Source organism: Gopherus evgoodei, unplaced genomic scaffold (assembly GCF_007399415.2).
Source record: "Gopherus evgoodei ecotype Sinaloan lineage unplaced genomic scaffold, rGopEvg1_v1.p scaffold_52_arrow_ctg1, whole genome shotgun sequence".
Lineage (NCBI taxonomy): Eukaryota > Metazoa > Chordata > Testudines > Testudinidae > Gopherus > Gopherus evgoodei.
The window spans coordinates 390,624-408,948 of NW_022060073.1; the positions used below are offsets into that span (position 1 = coordinate 390,624).

Sequence of the window (18,325 nt, forward strand, 5' to 3'; positions counted from 1 at the left end):
AGAAGCAGGAGGCCTGCTAAACAACCCAGTGGGGCCACTGGATGATTGAGATGCTAAAGGAGCAGTCAAGGAAGATAAGGCCAGTGCCAAGAAACTAAATGAATTCTTTCCATTGGTCTTCACGGCTGAGGAGGTGAGGGAGATTCCCAAACCTGAGCCATTCTTTTTAGGTGGCAAATCTGAGGAACTGTCCCAAACTGAGGTGTCATTAGAGGAAGTTTTGGAACAAATTGATAAACAAAACAGTAATAAGCCTCAAGGACCAGATGGTATCACCCAAGAGTTCTGGAGGACCCCAAATGTGAAACTGCAGAGCTACTAACTGTTATTTGTAACCTACCATTTAAATCAGTTTCTGTACCAAATAACTGGAGGATAGCTAATATGAGCCAATTTTGAAAAGGGCTCCAGAGATGATCACAGCAATTACAGGCCAGTAAGTCTGACTTCAGTACTGGGAAAACTGGTTGAAACTATAGTAAAGAACAGAATTGTCAGACACATAGATGAACATAACTTGTTGGGGAAGAGTCAACATGGTTTTTGTAAAGGGAAATCATGCCTCACCAATCTATTAGAATTCTTTGAGGGGGTCAACAAGCATGTGGACAAGGGGGATCCAGTGAATATAGTGTACTTGGATTTTTAGAAAGCCTCGATAAGGCTCCTCACCAAAGACTCTTAAGCAAAGTAAGCTGCCACGGGATAAGAAGGAAGATTCTCTCATGGATTGGTAACTGGTTAAAGGATAGGAAACAAAGGGTAGGAATAAATGGTCAGTTTTCAGAATGGAGAGAGGTAAATAGTGGTGTCCCCCACAGATCTGTATTGGGACCAGTGCTGTTCAACATATTCATAAATAATCTTGGAAAAGTGGTGAACCGTGAGGTGTCAAAATTTGGAGATGATACAAAACTACTCAAGATAGTTAAGTCCCAAGCAGACTGCAAAGAGCTACAAAAGGATCTCTCAAAACTGGGAGACTGGGCAACAAAATGGCAGATGAAATTAAATGTTGATAAATGCAAAGTAATGCACATTGGAAAACATAATCCCAACTATACATATAAAATGATGGGGTCTAAATTAGCTGTTACCACTCAAGAAAGATCTCTGAAAACATCCACTCAATGTGCAGCGGCAGTCAAATAAGCTACCAGAATGTTGGGAATCATTAAGAAAGGGATAGATAATAGGACAGAAAATATCATGTTGCCTCTTTATAAATCCATGGTACTCCCACATCTTGAATGCTGCGTGCAGATGTGATTGCCGCATCGCGAAAAGATATATTGGAATTGGAAAGGTTCAGAAAAAGGCAACAAAAATTATCAAAGAGATGGAACAGCTACCCTATGAGGAGAGATCAGTAAGACTGGGACTTTTCAGTTTGGAAAAGAGACAACGAAGTAGGACCATGATAAAGGTCTATCAAATCATGACGGGTGTGGAGAAAGTAAATAAGGAAGTGTTGTTATTTCAGGGGTGAAAGGAACTTACAGCACTTATCTGTACTGCTGGAGTCCTGGGGGGTGTGGCCTCATCTGGAAGGGAGGGTTGCCTCTCAAGATTTAAAGGCCCTGGGGCATCAGCTGTGGCTGGGAGAACTAGGGCCTTTAAATCAACCAGGGGCTCCCAGCTGAAGAGGTGGCTGGGACCCCCTAGGGCTCACGGGCAAATTAAAGGGCCTGGGGCTCTTGCCGCCAGCGGGAACCCTGAGCTTTGCGGGGGCTGGGGCAGGGATTTAAAGGGCCCAGAATGCTTGCTGCTGAGGGGAGCCCTGAGCCCTTTAAATCCTGGCCCCAGCCCCGCCTCCAGGGCCATGGCCAGGATTCAAAGGGCTCTGGGCTGCCAGCAGCTGCGGGGAGCTCTGAGCCCTTTAAATCCCGGCCTCAGCCCGGCAGCTGGAGCCGCAACTGGGATTCAAAGGGCTCTGGGCTGCCAACAGCCATGGGCAGCCCAGAGCCCTTTCAATCCCTGTGGAAGCTGGTGTGGTCCAGCACAGCATACTGGCTCTTGCCGGTACATCATACTGGACTGGACCGGCTTACTTTCACCTCTGTGTTATTTACTCCTTCTCATAACACAAGAACTAGGGGGTCACCAAATGAAATTAATGGGCAGCAGGTTTAAAACACACAAAAGGAAGTATTTCTTCACACAATGCACAGTCGACCTGTGGAACTCCCTGCCAGGGGATGTTGTGAAGGCCAAGGGTTCAAAAAAGAACTAGAAAAGTTCATGGAGGATAGGTCCATCAATGGCTGTTGGCCAAGATGGACAGGGATGGTGTCCCGAGGATAGCTTTGCACAGGTATGGGTTGGTGGGTACATATGGGGGTGGCTGGCTGGGTGTACGGAGGGGGAGGGATAGGAGGGAGGATAGCTATGCACAGGTGTGGGTTGGTGGCTGGCTGGTTGATGGGTGTACTGAGGGGGATACATTGGACGGGATAGAGGGGTAGCGCAGGACAGACTGGAGTCCATGGTTTGGGGCAGTATTTACATGGGTGGTGCCAGCTATACTGCACGTTACAGCTCCATTTGGAGCAAGGGGGTTGAATTATGGCCAGTGCAGGAGTGAGCAGCAGAGTCTGAATTCCAGCTTTCCTTCCCGCCCCAAACACACCGGGCACTCAAGCTATGCTGGGGGCTGACTGACGCTGCATCAGGAAGAGTGGGGCTCGCAGCAGGGCCTTGTGGGAGACAGCCTGGAAGCCTACCTGGCCCCTTGCAGCTAGGTCCCCGCCCAGGCCCCTGCCTGTCTATGGGGTTATGTGGGAGAGGGTGAGGTTGCGAGTGGTGCAGGCCCAGGGGTCGCCAGGGTGGGGAGCACGCAGCGTGCATGCCATGGCCATAGGGTACCAGGCGCCATGTGTGCTGCATTCCAGGGAGCATGTGCCTGCCTGTGGGATGTGGTGGCTGGCGTGACACAGGACATGGCTACGTCACGCCTGTCATGGGCCGTCAGGTGGGAAATGGAGTCACTGCAGTGGGTGACTGATTTCCGGCCATGAGGTGGGAGAAGCTGTCGCTGGCAGCAGCCTCCCTCCTTCTGTGAGCCCTGCCTGAGACCTGGTGGAATGGGTGGCACCTGGGCCCTGTCCAGGTGGATTTGGTGCCCACATGGCTGGATCTGGCCAGGACCCTGGAGGCAGCTGGGCAGCCCCTTTCTGCCAGGATGGCAGTGGCAGGCAGAGCCAGGGCAGGAGTTGGTTGCAGACCTGGGCTCCAAACTCCTTGACTGTTGTTTTCTATTTTCCAGGCCGGTCTCCAAAGCTCGCCCCAAACACAAGCACAGGGAGGACTTTGGGGTCCCCAAGAGGTAAATGGGTGCCTGGCACCAGAGGGTCCTGGAGTCCAAAGGCCTGTGGCCTGCTCTGGGGTTCCCTGGTGAAGAAGGAGTGTGAGCCTTGCTGGCCGGGGCCGGGGGGAGTGCTGCAAGGAGCTGGGCCACGGAGTGACAGTCTCTCTCTTCCCTGCTGATTGGTGTTAGGGTCACGGATGGCGAGAGTCCCTGGGCTGGGCTCGGCTCCTGGCACCCTGCTGCCCCCCCGCCAGGCACTCACGCTCTGCTCTCTGCTGGCAGGTTGTACCTGGAACGGCAGCAGCTCAGCTACCGGCTGCACTCGGTGGCCTGCACGGGGAATGAGGTGCACATTTCCATGTGCCCCTTCGAATTCTACAAGGGCAACGCCACTGCGGCCTGCAAAGGCGGGATGCCCGCTGTGGTGAGCTGCATGCCAGGGCCCCTCTTCACCACTGGCAGTTCCCCAAAGAAGAAGAAGCAGCAGCGGCAGCAGCAGCAGGGCCAGGTAAGCGCTCTCCGTGGGTTCAGCGTGGGGCATACCCACTGCGTATCAGGCAGTGATGCCAGCAGCTGGAATGGGGGGTCCCCAGGGTCAGTCAGTAGGCAGCCCCAGCCCAGTGACTATCTCCCAGGGCCTGGTGGGGGCAGCAGGAGCCCTGAGGTGCCCTTGCTTCTGGGCCTGGCAGCAGTGCAGGAGCGTCGGCTGTCTCATGACGTGTCTCCCGTGCTCTCGCCGCAGCAGCGCATCCGGCTGAAGGGTGGTGCCAAGGCCGGGGAAGGCCGGGTTGAGGTGCTGAAGAACAGTGAGTGGGGCACCGTCTGCGATGACCGCTGGAACCTGCTGACAGCCAGTGTGGTGTGCCGTGAGCTGGGGTTCGGCAGTGCCAAGGAGGCTTTGACGGGAGCACGCATGGGCCAAGGTGAGCTGGGATGGGGGTGGTGAGGGGAGAAGCTCTGGGGCAGTCGCATGCGTACGTGGGAGTGATTCAGTGCATGCCGGGGAGCCCATCAGGGCATGTCTGCCCTCTGGGCGCCTGCTTGAGCCCCTGAGCCTGTTGCTCTGCAGGGGAGAGAACCAGCTCAGGCGGGTTGAGGGCTCTGCATCCCAGGGACGTTGGCTCGAGGGGGCTCTCCCCACATTGCAGTGGGCCTGTTGCTGAGCTGCTCCAGCTCTCAGTTAGCACTGTGCAGTCTGGGTGCCCTCGCGCCCTGCATCTGCCCCCTCTCCGCCAGCCTCTCCAAGGGGACTCCAGCCAGGCAAGCTGCAAGGGTGGGGAGAAATTCAGCCTCTGAGGGAGAGCCCAGTCCCTGGAGGGCCAGGGAAATGCCTGATGCCAGCCCCATAGGAACCCATCAGGTCTGAGGAGACCCCCATATGTGTCCAGCAGGAGGGAGGGTGGGCTCCTGAGACTAGGGTAGGTATGGGGATTTCCTGGAGCGCTGGCTGCCTGCCTCCCCATCACCCCGGCCCCTCTGCTCCCTGCCAGGGATGGGGCCCATCCACATGAACGAGGTGCAGTGCACAGGCTTGGAGATGTCACTGTGGAGCTGCCCCTATAAGAATATCACGGCAGAGGACTGCAAGCACTCCGAGGACGCTGGGGTCCGTTGCAACATCCCCTACATGGGCTACGAGACCACGGTCAGCACCGCCTCGTGCAGGGGGGCAGCCCGCAAGGGCTGGGGTAGGGGACCTGGCTTAGATGCTCGCTGAGCCCGCGGAGCCCAGGATCTGCTGCTCTGCCAGTGTCCCAGGTCACTGCCCAGAGGGGGCCATCTCCCCTGGCAGGGCTCACAGGGCCCAGTCCTCTGCCAGCAGCTTCCTCTCATGTCCCCCCATCACATGGACAGCTCCTGGGCATGGAGGGGGCAGGAGAGGAGGCCCTGGCACCATTCATATACCACCTCTGAGACGCAGGTAAAGGTGGGGCAGCGCCCACTTTACCTGCAACAAAAAGGGTGCTAGTGCCCACCAGACCTGGGTGTTACTGCAGTGGGGTGGAGCTGTGGGACCCAAACAAAAACCCAGCATGTGCATGGAGCTGTCTGACTGCCCATGGGAAACCCAGCATGTTAACGCCTTTCACAGGCAACCCACGAGACCCGGGGGTAGCTCCCTGCTCGGGGGGGTGTCGTGCCAGCTGGGAGAGTCCCCTGGTAGTGGGGGGGGGGCGGGTATGTGCCAGCTGTGGTAGCTCCCTGCTTGGGCAGGGGGAGGAGTGTCATGTGCCAGCTGGGAGAGTCCCCTGGTGGTGGTGGGGGGCACGTGCCAGCTGGGTAGCCCCCTGCGGAGGGGGGGCACATCCCAGCTGGGTTTTTACCATCCAGAACACGTAGCAGAGACCCCAGTGCTGCCGTGGTGAGGCTGAAAGGAGATGATTCCCAGGCTGGGGTGCGGGAGGACTGGTCGTACCCTCGGCGCTGGGCACTTTGGGGGGCAGTGATGGGGGGGGAGGGAGGAACCTTCAGCACAGTCCCTCTTCCATTTCCTCTCTGCTTCCCCGTGGGTCGCCGCCCCATTCCATGGTGCCCCTGCCCCCAGGCGTCTCTCTCTCCCATGTGGGTTGGTGCTGGCCAGGGGCTGTGATGATGGGAGGTGTCCCACACGCCCAGGGTCTGTTCAGTTCACAGCCTGGGCTGGAGCTGTTCCTCTGCTCCAGGCATGGCACCCTACAGTGCCACCCCAGGTCTGGGGTGGAGAGGAGCATCCGTTGGGGAACCTCAGCCTGCCCTGGGGCGCCCGTTCCCGCCTGCGCCCACAGGGAGGGGAGTCCCGAGCGCCCGTGAGGAGATTGCTGCTTTGCACTGCATGCTCCCTGCGTGCTCATGGGGGATGGGCACTGGGAAACTGGGCACACGCAGCTCCCCCTCGGCTCGCTCCCATCGTGAACAAGGAGCTGCCCACGCGGCAGGTCTCTGCTGATTTCACTCCCCATCTCCAGGGCCCCCAGCACCAGCCTGGACCAGGATATTGGCTCCTGAACGGGCAGCTGGACAGGGCTGCCCTGGTCCTGCCGCACTGGCCAGTGGCGGATTGGGCACCTGGTGCCCCCTGGAGATGAAGCGACTGCAAATCACCATCAGCAGACGGGAGGGGCCGTCTGGACCGCAGGGGGATCGGGGCTGGGGCGGGGGATACAACTCTGGCCTTAAGGTGATTGGCTCCGCAGGCCAGCTCTTCGCAGGCACTGCCTCGCAGCCTGAGCAGACGGGACTGGAGCTGGAGCTGCCTCTGGCACTGCCCAGGCTGCACCCACTCTGTAGGGGCTCCCCTCCGGCCCCTTCCCCAGCGCCAGTTCAGGCCCCAACCCCATGGTACTTGTGGCTACATGGAAGGCTGCTGGGGGAGATGGGGGACACCGGGAGCTTGCAAGTGGAGCCCTCAGGGACCCAGCTGGGCCCTGCCGCCAGCCCTTCCCGCTGCCCCCCAGCTAACCCGGCCTTGTCACCTTCTCTCCACAGATTCGCCTGAGCGGGGGCCGGAGCCGCTTCGAGGGGCGGGTTGAGGTGGCGCTGGGCACTGGGAGCAGTGGTGGCCCTGCCTGGGGCCTGATCTGTGGCGATGGCTGGGGCACCTTGGAGGCCATGGTGGCTTGTCGCCAGCTGGGCCTGGGATTCGCTAACCATGGCTTACAAGTAGGTGTTAGTGCTGGCTTGGCTAAGTGCATCAGGCAGGGCCCAGGACTCCTCCCTAGTACCCTGGCAGGGCAAAGGCAGCATGCTGGGTTCGCAGGGCCGGCTGGCTGTGGGGTGGGGCTGCATGCTCACGGCCCACAGGGCTTCTTCACAGATCCGAATAGTAGGAGGAAGAACCCCAACCGAGGGCCGCGTGGAGGTGAAGCGAGGCAGTAAGTGGGGAACGGTCTGCAGCGAGGGCTGGACCACCAAGGAAGCCATGGTGGCATGTCGCCAGCTCGGCCTGGGCTACTCTTTGCATGCAGCGACGGTAGGTGCTGGAGGGGCCCAGGCCTCAGGGAGTGTGGGGGGCAGGGGTTCACCCACTGGGACTGGCTCAGGGCTTGCTCGCAGGGCCCAGGCACTGAGGGGAGGGACCCGTGGGGGCTTGGTCTCTGGGAGCTGCTGGTGGGGTTAAACACACAGCAGACGGGAAGGTATGCACAGGTCCTGCCGGGGGTAGAGAGGGGGCATGGCATGGCATGGCATGGGCATGGCACACACAAGTGTGGGGCAGGAGGGACATGCCAGGGGCTCGGTGCCTGGCTTGCTGTGCAGAGGGGCAGGGGGCACACAGGACTCTGACCAGCCCAGTGTCTCTCCCAGGAGACGTGGTACTGGGATGCCAGCAACGTGACAGAGATGGTGCTGAGCGGTGTGAGGTGTGCTGGCCACGAGATGGCACTGAGCCACTGCCAGCACCACGGAAACAGCCTCAACTGCAAGAGGACGGACACCCGCTTCGCCGCCGGGGTCATCTGCTCCGAGAGTGAGCGAGGGGGGGGAGCTCTCGGTCACCCTGGCCCCGTATACTAGCAACTCTGAGTGTATTACGTGGGCTGCAGGTTGAGACCCACAGCACCCCCCGCCCTAAAACTGCCCACAATCCCCTATGCCCAGTGCCCTGGCCCAGTGTGGGCTAGGAGTGGAGTCCTGGGGATGGGCCAGGCAGCAGCCAACAGCCCCAGCACTGGGCCAGGAGCAGAGCCCCATGTAAGACCTGGGGCAAATCCCTAGAGCCCCCCCACTGTACCCCCAGACCCACTCTCCCAACCACTGCAGCACTAACCAGCCCCTGCTGGCAGGAGCGCGGGTGGAGGCTGCAAGACCCCGGCTCCCCTTAGCCAGCTCCACCCCCTGCCAGACCAGAGCAGCAACTTCTGAATTGTGGTCCAGCTGTGCTAAAAAAACAGCTGTGCAGGGCGGCATCCCCTTGCTAAGAACGGCTCTGAGCCATCCTGTGCTCTGATTGGCTCATCCCTGCACTAAACCAAATATGGCCTTGACCTCCTCTGTCCGTCCCTCCCCAGCACCGAGCAGGCCCCTCCCCCCAGAAAGGAGTAGGTGCCCCCCGCATCCTCGTGCCCCCAGCGCTGAGCGGGCCTCTCTCCCCACAGCTGCCTCGGACCTGCTGCTGCACGCCCCGCTGGTCCAGGAAACGGCCTACATTGAGGACCGGCCCCTGCACATGCTGTACTGTGCCGCGGAGGAGAACTGCCTCTCCAGCACTGCCCGCAACGCCAACTGGCCCTACGGGCATCGCCGCCTGCTGCGCTTCTCCTCCCAGATCCACAACAACGGCCGCGCCGACTTCCGCCCCAAGGCTGGGCGCCACTCCTGGGTCTGGCACGAATGCCATAGGTAAACTGGGGGCTTGCCATGGCTCAGACGTGCAGGGGCGTGGGCCAGGGCCCAGCTTGGAAGGAAGCTCAACCAGGCCTAGACTGGGCTGGGGGAGGCCGAGGTCTGATGGGACAGGGGGTGGGCAGGGTCTGGGGGAGGCTGAGCAGGGGCCAGTGGAGGCTGAGGGGGGGAGGAAGCTGGGCAGGGTCCAGGGGAGGAGGCTGGGTAGGGTCCCAGGAAGGCCGAGGGGGGAGGAGGCTGGGCAGGGTCCCAGGGAGGCCAAGATCAGAGGGGGAAGGAGGCTGGGCGGGGTCCTGGGGAGGCTGAGGGGGGGAGGAAGCTGGGCAGGGTCCAGGGGAGGAGGCTGGGCAGGGTCCCAGGAAGGCCGAGGGGGGAGGAGGCTGGGCAGGGTCCCAGGGAGGCCGAGATCAGAGGGGGAAGGAGGCTGGGTGGGGTCCTGGGGAGGCCGAGGGGGGAGGAGGCTGGGCAGGGTCCCAGGGAGGCCGAGATCAGAGGGGGAAGGAGGCTGGGTGGGGTCCTGGGGAGGCCGAGGGGGGAGGAGGCTGGGCAGGGTCCCAGGGAGGCCGAGTTCAGAGGGGGAAGGAGGCTGGGCGGGGTCCTGGGGAGGCCGAGGGGGGGAGGAAGCTGGGCAGGGTCCAGGGAAGGAGGCTGGGCAGGGTCCCAGGGAGGCCGAGGTCTGAGGGGGGAGGAGGCTGGGAGGGGTCCTGGGGAGGCTGAGGGGGGGAGGAAGCTGGGCAGGGTCCAGGGAAGGAGGCTGGGCAGGGTCCCAGGAAGGCCGAGGGGGGAGGAGGCTGGGCAAGGTCCCAGGGAGGCCGAGGTCCGAGGGGGGAGGAGGCTGGGAGGGGTCCTGGGGAGGCTGAGCGGGGGGAGGAAGCTGGGCAGGGTCCAGGGGAGGAGGCTGGGCAGGGTCCCAGGGAGGCCGAGGGGGGAGGAGGCTGGGCAAGGTCCCAGGGAGGCCGAGGTCCGAGGGGGGAGGAGGCTGGGAGGGGTCCTGGGGAGGCTGAGGGGGGAGATGGCTAGGCAGGGTCCGAGGGGGGGAGGAGGCTGGGTGGGGTCCAAGGGAGACTGGGGTCCCCGGGGGAGGCCGAGGTCCAAGGGGGGAGGAGGCTGGGCGGGGTCCCGGGGGAGGCTGGGGGGTGTGGGATGCCGCACCCTGGGGAGACTGTGCCGGTATCCTGCCCGTGGGCTGCTGGCCAGCTGCTCAGTCACTGCCTGGTCTGTCACAGGGTGAGGTGCTGCGAGGCTGTAGGAGTGGCAGTTGTGGGGCTGGGCTCCCTCCTGCAGGTCTCTGGGCCAGCCTGTGTCTCAGGATGGGGTGGTGGGAGCCTTGCAGTGGAAGTGAGGGGTAGCGCTTGCCACCGTGTGACCCCTTGAGCAGCCCCAGGAAGTCCTGGCTCCAGGCTGTGCAGGGCAGCTGGGTGCCTGCGTCCTCCTGTCCAAGCCATGGCGAGTCTCCTGTTTGCTCCATGAAGTTCAGTCCTGGCAGGGGAGCTCTCAGGGGAAGGGCCATGGGAGAGGGAGGGGGGAGCCCTGGGGGAGGCTGCTGTAGGGCAAGTTATGGGCGTGTTGAGGGAGGGGGATCTGTGGGCTCCAGTGGCACAGAACTCGCATGGGGACACAGAGGGGCTGTGAGCACTAATGTGGGGGGAGCAGGATCCTCTGTGACTGCCCGTTCTGGGGGCTTTTCCTTGCTCTCCTCATTCTGCATGACAATGCAATTGCAGCGGGTGCTGGAGTGGGAGTTGCTGGGACCGGGGTCTGTGTAGGGCTGCAAGAGAAAGTGCCGGGGGGGGGGGGTAGGACGGGGGCCCCTCTGGGGGTATGTGTCTGGGCTGCCTCCCAGTGCCTCTCTGGGACAGACAGACACACACGCCTCTTCCCACTCCATGCCTCTCTCCGGGCTGCCCCTTCCCGAGGGCCATGTCTCCAGGATATTCCCAGTACGCCGCCCCATGCATGTCTCTGGGCCCTTCTCCCTCCTTCACCCTCCCAGGCGTCCCCCCGGCTCGCACTCCACCTGTTGTGTGTCTCTGGGCTCTCCTCCCACCCCCACTGCAGCACTGGGGTCTCTGGGATCCCCTGTCTCTCGCCTCACCCACTGTGTGTCTGTGGGTGCAGCACCTTCGGTTTGTCTCTCTTCCCAGGCACTATCACAGCATGGACATCTTCACCCACTACGACCTCCTGACCCCCAATGGCACCAAGGTGGCCGAGGGCCACAAGGCCAGTTTCTGCCTGGAGGACACGGAGTGCCAGGAAGGTGGGTGCAGTGGTTCGGCACTGCCACGAGTTGTGCTGGAAGCGAAGGGAGACCCTGGGAGGAGGGTGTCTTCTCCTCTGGGGCTGCCTCATGGGGAGCTGCTGCCTGCCTCAGGCTGGGCTTGCTGTGGGGCAGAGGGAGGGCCAGGGTAAGTGACCTCACCCTGTTCCAGACGTGGCCAAGCGGTACGAGTGTGCAAACTTCGGAGAGCAGGGCATTACCGTGGGCTGCTGGGACCTGTACAGGCACGACATTGACTGCCAGTGGATCGATATTACTGACGTCCGGCCCGGCAACTACATCCTGCAGGTATGTGGGGGGCGGACAGAGGCTGCTGCGCCCTCCCCATGTGTACGTGGGCAGCCGCCGGGTACCTGGAGCCACAGCCGCAGGCGCCTCTTCTCTGCCTCCCACTTCCTAGCCCATCAGAGCTTGCTTTGCAGCGGCTGTGTGCGTGAGTGGGGTCGGGTGTGAGGGGAGGGCTGGTGTCTGGGCTGGGAAGGGCCAGGCTCGGCTGGATGAGTTTATTGGTAGGTGCTGTCCTAGAGCTGAGGTTGCATTTAGTTTGGGGCACAATGGGGCCATGGTCTCCTCTCCTGTGGCAATGAGTTCCACAGTCCAGGTCTGGCCTCCAGGACCGTTGTCTCCCACTCTCCACACCTTGGGCTGCCAGGGTCAGTGTTCCTGCAATGCAGCTGTCACAGGCCATCAGGGAGGGTTCCCCAGGGCAGTGTGGCCAGCAGCCTGGCTCTGTACTCAGTGGGGGGGGCTGTGCAGAACCTGGCCCTGCGGGGAACGCAGACCCAGCGTCCTGAGCTTCTGGGTGTGTACCAGGCGGAGCTTTCTCAGGCCCGGGGCTTTGTGCATAGCTGGGCGAGCTGCTATGGCCAGGGCAGCCCGGGGGGGGGGGCAAGAGGGGCAATTTGCCCCGGGCTCCGCAGGGGCCCCCATGAGAGTTTTTTGGGGCCCCTGGAGCGGGGTCCTTCACTTGCTTGGGGGCTCCGGGGCGGAAGAACCCCCTGCCATCGCATTACCGCCGAAGCGGGACCTGCCGCCGAAGCGCAACCCGGTCTTCAGCGGTAATTCGGCGGCGGGGCCCCTTCCGTTCAGGGACCTGCCGCCGAAGTGCCCCGAAGACCCGCGGCGGGGGCCCCCCGCCACCGAATTACCGCCGAAGAGCGGACTGCACTTGGGCGGTGGGTCCCGCTTTGCGGTAATTCGCCGGCGGGGGGCCCCTGCCACGGGTCTTTGGGGCACTTCAGTGGCAGGTCCCAGAACGGAAGGGCCCCCCGCCGCCGAACAGGGCCGGCTCTAGACATTTCGCCGCGCAGGGGGCCCCCTGCCGCTTGCCGGTCCCACAGCTCCAGTGGACCTCCCGCAGGCATGGCTGTGGAGGGTCCGCTGATCCCGCGGCTCCGGTGGACCTGCCGCTGGCGTGCCAGCGGATGCTCCACCGGAGCCGTGGGACCAGTGGACCCTCCGCAGGCACGCCTGCGGGAGGTCCACCGGAGCTGCCTGCTGCCGATGGCCCCAGGTCCCCGGAATCCTCTGGGCGGCCCTTGCTATGGCCCCGCCTGTGAATGTGTGGGGGGGTGGGGGTGGGGGAAAACTCACATCATCCAGGGAATTAGCATTTAAATCACCAGCTTCTTAACCATGTATTTAAAATCCAGGCTGACAAAGCCTCAGCATGGGGTAGCTGCCATTCTAGCCAGAGAGGGACAGTGGGGCACACAGAGCCCTGGCCTGGCAGGGGGGGTGGAGTCAGGGGACACAGGGGCACACAGAGCCCTGGCCTGGGGGTGGAGGAATGGAGTTGGGGGACACGGGCGTGGGTGCCCAGCAGTCCCTCAGCCCCAGGTTGGTGCCGCTGGCAGGTGGTGATTAACCCCAACTACGAGGTGGCCGAGAGCGACTTCACCAACAACGCCATGAAGTGCAACTGCAAATACGACGGGCATCGCATCTGGGTGCACAACTGCCATATCGGTATGGTGCCGCTCCAGAGCCCTGGGAGAAACGGGGGGCAGGGTGGCAGAAAGTGTTGGGGGCGGTGAAGGCGGGTGTGGGAGGCGCCAGCGTTGGGTGATGTAGGTGGTAGATTTGGGGGGAGAGGAGGTGGCATTGGCTGCGGAGTAGGGCAGGCTGAGGGCAGTGAGGGGTAGGTTGGGGGAGTAGGTTCGGGATTGTAGGGGGAGGGGAGTGCTGTGGCAGGGGGTGTTGAAGGCATGGGGGTGGGATACGTTTTGGGGGATGATGGGGACTGGGGAGGTGGCACTGGCTGTGTGTGTGGGGCAGGGTGATGCTGGGGGCAGGGAGCTGGTGAGAGGGGAGGTAGCACTGGCTGTGGGTGTGGGGCAGGGTGGTGCTGGGGGCAGGGAGCTGGTCGGAGGGGAGGTGGCACTGGCTGTGGGTGTGGGGCAGGGTGGTGCTGGGGGCAGGGAGCTGGTGGGAGGGGAGGTGGCACTGGCTGTGGGTGTGGGGCAGGGTGGTGCTGGGGGCAGGGAGCTGGTGGGAGGGGAGGTGGCACTGGCTGTGGCTGCGGGGCAGGGCTGCGCTGGGGGCAGGTTGGGTGCTGGTTTGGGGGGAGGTGGCACTGGCTGCAGGGCAGAGCTGCGCCGGGGCAGGTTGGGTGGTTTGGGGGAGGTGACACTGGCTGTGGGTGTGGGGCAGGGCTGTGCTGGGGGCAGGGAGCTGGTGAGAGGGGAGGTGACACTGGCTGTGGCTGCGGGGCAGGGCTGCGCTGGGGGCAGGTTGGGTGCTGGTTTGGGGGGAGGTGGCACTGGCTGCAGGGCAGAGCTGCGCCGGGGCAGGTTGGGTGGTTTGGGGGAGGTGACACTGGCTGTGGGTGTGGGGCAGGGCTGTGCTGGGGGCAGGGAGCTGGTGAGAGGGGAGGTGACACTGGCTGTGTGTGTGGGGCAGGGTGATGCTGGGGGCAGGGAGCTGGTGAGAGGGGAGGTGGCACTGGCTGTGGGTGTGGGGCAGGGTGGTGCTGGGGGCAGGGAGCTGGTCGGAGGGGAGGTGGCACTGGCTGTGGGTGTGGGGCAGGGTGGTGCTGGGGGCAGGGAGCTGGTGGGAGGGGAGGTGGCACTGGCTGTGGCTGCGGGGCAGGGCTGCGCTGGGGGCAGGTTGGGTGCTGGTTTGGGGGGAGGTGGCACTGGCTGCAGGGCAGAGCTGCACCGGGGCAGGTTGGGTGGTTTGGGGGAGGTGACACTGGCTGTGGGGCAGGGCTGCGTGGTTTGGGGGAGGTGGCACTGGCTGTGGGTGTGGGGCAGGGCTGTGCTGGGGGCAGGGAGCTGGTGGGAGGGGAGGTGGCACTGACTTCACGGGCTGGGCTAGGCAGCGCTGGGGCAGGGGGCTGTTAGGGGATATTCTGCCCTCACTGGCGCCTATGTTTCACCTTGTGCTTCAGGTGACGCCTTCAGCGAAGAGGCCAACAAGCGGTTTGAACAGTACCCAGGACAGCTCAACAACCAGATCGTATAGTTACCCCTCTCCCCCCCACAGCCCCCGGAGAGGCCGTCTCCCCCCACCGCCCCAATGCACGGCCGGGTGCTCCAAGGGGGAAGCCGTTTGTCCCGGGGCAATGCCACGTCCTGGGCTGGCAGCAGGCTGGCTTGCAGGGCTCTGTGCCCAGGGGCAGCCTCTGGCCCAGCCTGGCTGTGGAGTTCTCGGGAATCTCTGATCTCAGGCAGGATTTTACTGGGCTGATGTGGGCACTACCTTCTTGTCTGGCCACGCAGGGCCCCACAGGAGGTAGGCTCTGGGCACTGCGCCCCACGGCACCCAGCCCTGCTCAGGACTTCTACCATGGGGCAGTATAGGGGCTTCTGCACCTCGGCATGGGGCTGAGATGCAGCATGACCCCAAGCGGGGCAGGGTTAGAACCTGGGCCAAATCCAGCAGCTTCCTCTCCCTGGGAGAGGTGTGTGAATGGCCATCTGCTCCCTCCAGCTCTGTCCCCAGCTCCTGCCCCACATCCTCTCCTCCCACCACTGCCCCACTATCATCCTGCTCCTCCACCCCTGGCCTGACAAGCCCCACCTGGTTCCTAGCCGTTCTCCTGCCCAGCAGACACAGGAACCTCATGGAAGAGCTGGCACCGGCTCCAGGCACCTTACGCAGCATCCCTTGGCCCATGCCACCTGCAGGGCTGGCTGGCTCGGGGCTGTCACGCCTTTCTGCGTGTCTATGGGCTAAGAGCTGACCCATGTCAGGCTGCCCTGCTTGCAGCCCCAGGTCCTGCTTCCCTGACTGCAGCTGGGATACCCCGTCTCTGAGTTGTCATTTTATTTTCTGTATAAATGTGACGATCTGTTTCCCTGAGCGCTGCTGGCTGGTTTTTCCCATGGGCTACGTGCAGGGGCTTCCTGCCTGGCCAAGGAGAGAGCCTGGCCCTGAGACAAACCAGGCCGGCACAGGCCTGCTGCTCATAGCCACAGCTCCCAGCAGGGGTAGGTGCCTGCACAGAGAACAGGGTGATGGCGGTCCAGCTGCAGTGCGAGGGCCAGCGATGAGGGGCAGAATGGCTTTGCCCTGCCCCTGACAGGCAAGGGCAGCTGCTCCTGCACAGGGTGGGGTAGGGCTCACTAACCCACAGCCAGGGGGTGGGAATGCCACCCAATGAACCTGAGGGGGCACGCCCCAGGAGGGCCAATGCTCTGCAGGCTCCAGCGTGCCTGGGGAGCCACTGAAAGCAGCTGGGAGGAGATAAAGGAAGCTAGGGCCAGGGGGGCAGAGCTGGGCCTGTCCCTAGGGAGTGGGGTTTGTTGGTGTGACAGGAGGGGGCAGACTGCAGACCTTGGGGGCGGGGGGGGGGCGTGTGTGATAGGGAATGGTGATAGGCAGGGCTGGCTCTAACATTTTTGCACCCCCCCCGGGAAAAAAAAAGCACCACCCCGCCCTCCCAAGCATTGCATCGTGCTGCCCAAGTCCCTGCCCTCCTGAGCATCGCGTTGTGATGCCCAAGTCCCCACCCCCCCACAGCACCGTGCCATGCCGCCCAAGTCCCTGCCCCGAGTGTCACATCGCACTGCCCAAGTCCCTGCCCCCCCCAAGCACATTGCCCAAGTCACGCCCCTCCTCCCTCTGCTGCCTTGCCAAACCAAAAAAAACAAAACCAAACCCTGAGCACTGGCCCATCCCAAGGTGCTGTCCCAATGGTGCCTGGAGCCGGCCCTGGTGATAGGGCTGTGTCTGGGGACAAACTGCCCTGGGCTGACACCCACCCTGGCTCCAGCACAAGCCCCTGGCTTGGGCAGTTTGCCTTTGGCCCATCCAGACACTGCTCAGCAGCCTGGGAGCTGCTGAACCCTCCCCCTGGCTGAGGAGCATCAGCTGGAGCCCAGAGCCAGCCCTCTGCCCCCAGTGCATTGGGCTGTCCCTGGGCCCCTAATGGCACAAAAAAAAAATAATTGGAGATATACCAGTCTCCTAGAACTGGAAGGAACCTTGAAAGGTCATTGAGTCCAGCCCCCTGCCTTCACTAGCAGGACCAAGTACTGATTTTTGCCCCAGATCCCTAAGTGGCCCCCTCAAGAATTGAACTCACAACGCTGGGTTTAGCAGGCCAATGCTCAACCCACTGAGCTAGCCCTTCCCCCCCTCCATAAGGAATAATTTCATAGAAGTATCAGGGTTGGAAGGGGCCTCAGGCAGTCATATAGTCCAATCCCCTGCTCAAAGGAGGCCCAATACCCAACTAAATCCCCAAGTGCCCCCTCAAGGATTGAGCTCACAACCCTAGGTTTAGCAGGCCAATGCTCAACCCACTGAGGCAATAGCCCAGCCTGGCCTGGCTGGCATGGCTGCAGCAGAAGTGCAAGCAAACTGAGCTGCAGGGCCGTGGGGGGAGGCGGGCACCTAGGCAGGGCCTCAGGTGTGCATGGCCCAGCAGCCTCCAGCCAGGACTAGGCAGCCTTGTCCCAATGGGGGTCAATCAGGGCAGGGAGCCTGAGAAGCAGCAGCAGGTGCCAGCTCAGGAGCAGGAGGAATCAGAGGCAAGTGGGTTGGACTAGGAGGGCAGGGTAGCCCAGGTGCCACCAGTGAGGGAGAAGCCAGGCTGGACTAGTGGAGATCAGCCCTGCAGGAGAGGTGAGGGTAACGTGGGGAGCTGCCAGGGAGGGGGTAGGTGCTGGGTCCCAGCTCTGGGAAGAGCTCAGGCAGGGCTGCCACACAGCTCTTTCCATCGCAAGCGCACGCCCCTCCTCCCGAGCTGGGCTTTGGTGCAGAACAAATTCCAGTGGAGGGGCCAGGGCCGGCTGTGAAAGGAGGCCTCTATGCTGGGCTGTTTTCCCTCCGGCTGGGAGGGAGCCGTAGAGTTCAGTGCTGCCTCCCCACCCAGCACTGAGCTCCTTTCATGCATTAAAACAGCCATGGGCCAGGGCTCAGCCATACAGCTGTGCTCCTGCTGCCAGCAGCACTCTCCCCCCAGCATTTCCCTGTGACAGGGAATTCCAGGAACTGGGGAACAGCATGCAGCTGCTGGTTCCCAGAATGCAGGGCCCAGGGAAGGGAACAGCCAGCCCCTGGCTCGGCAGCAGCAGGGCAGTGAGAGGCAAGCAGGCTCCTGCTCCCCAGCCAGTGAAGATCAAGGCAACCCTGTGGCATCACTAGGACAGGCAGGGAGTCTCAGCCCCATAGCTAAAGGGAGCACAGCCAGGGGGCCAGTCCCTCACTGCCACAGCAGCGCCTGTGTCACCCTCTCTGACGGCCCTGGGGGAAGCAGCAGCCTGCCCAGGGAGTGAGCAGGGCAGGTCTCCCTGGGTGAGGAGCCAGGAAGGGAGCAGTCCAGAGCCCAGTGCTCAGGCAGCTGGGCGTGAGGCTCTGAGGGACAGGCCTAGGCCCAGGGGAAGATGCTGGCCAGGACTGACACACATGCCTCCTCCTGGCAGAGGCCAGGGCTGGGTTCAGACCCAGTACCGCAGCCCCTCTCACCATGGCCTGGAGCCCATGCACTGACTGGAAGTGATTGGAGCAGAACACTGCCTGCCAATCCCAGAGCATGAACTCCCCCCAGAAACAGCAGCAGCTGCAAAGAGTGCTGGGGCAGACGACAGCCCCAGCACCACCCCCTGGCCCCATGCAACAGCCGATATGTGGCCCTAATCATGTGATGACAGGAGCCCCTGCAGCCCAGAAGGGAGATGCTGTGCTGGTGAGCAGGAGTCAGACCACAAACCCCACCATGGTCCCCGAGGGGGGCCAGAGCCTAGCCTGCCCTTCTCAGTGCATGGCTGAAGCTGCTGTGGAGGCTGCATCTCCACGATGTCCTGGGCAAAGCTCCGTCACCTGCCCTGGTCTGGCTCTGACTGACTGCAAAAGGAGAGCCCCCAGCCTGCCAGAGGTGGGGGGCTGCCCAGACCAGGAGTGGCCCTGCCTAGCTGCCACTGGATGCCGACTCCCTCAGCCTCAGGAGAAAAGCAAGGGCCATGGCC

General features: G+C 62.6%; 1 protein-coding gene across 3 annotated transcripts in view; it reads left to right on the top strand.

Moving 5' to 3' along the window:
• Window positions 1–14,742, top strand: part of LOXL3 (lysyl oxidase like 3) — a 31,985-nt gene extending 17,243 nt beyond the window's left edge. For 2 of the 3 annotated variants that reach the window (XM_030547117.1, XM_030547118.1), the window contains exons 5-14: window positions 3,590–3,815; window positions 4,050–4,230; window positions 4,798–4,952; window positions 6,773–6,946; window positions 7,592–7,754; window positions 8,383–8,626; window positions 10,774–10,889; window positions 11,062–11,198; window positions 12,767–12,878; window positions 14,302–14,742. In XM_030547117.1, the coding sequence (XP_030402977.1) occupies window positions 3,590–3,815; window positions 4,050–4,230; window positions 4,798–4,952; window positions 6,773–6,946; window positions 7,592–7,754; window positions 8,383–8,626; window positions 10,774–10,889; window positions 11,062–11,198; window positions 12,767–12,878; window positions 14,302–14,375 (1,582 nt within the window). In that variant the 3' untranslated portion in view covers window positions 14,376–14,742. The remainder of the gene's footprint in view (window positions 1–3,589; window positions 3,816–4,049; window positions 4,231–4,797; window positions 4,953–6,772; window positions 6,947–7,591; window positions 7,755–8,382; window positions 8,627–10,773; window positions 10,890–11,061; window positions 11,199–12,766; window positions 12,879–14,301) is intronic. The other variant, XM_030547119.1, reaches the window with a different exon arrangement.
• Window positions 14,743–18,325: the final 3,583 nt, after the last annotated feature.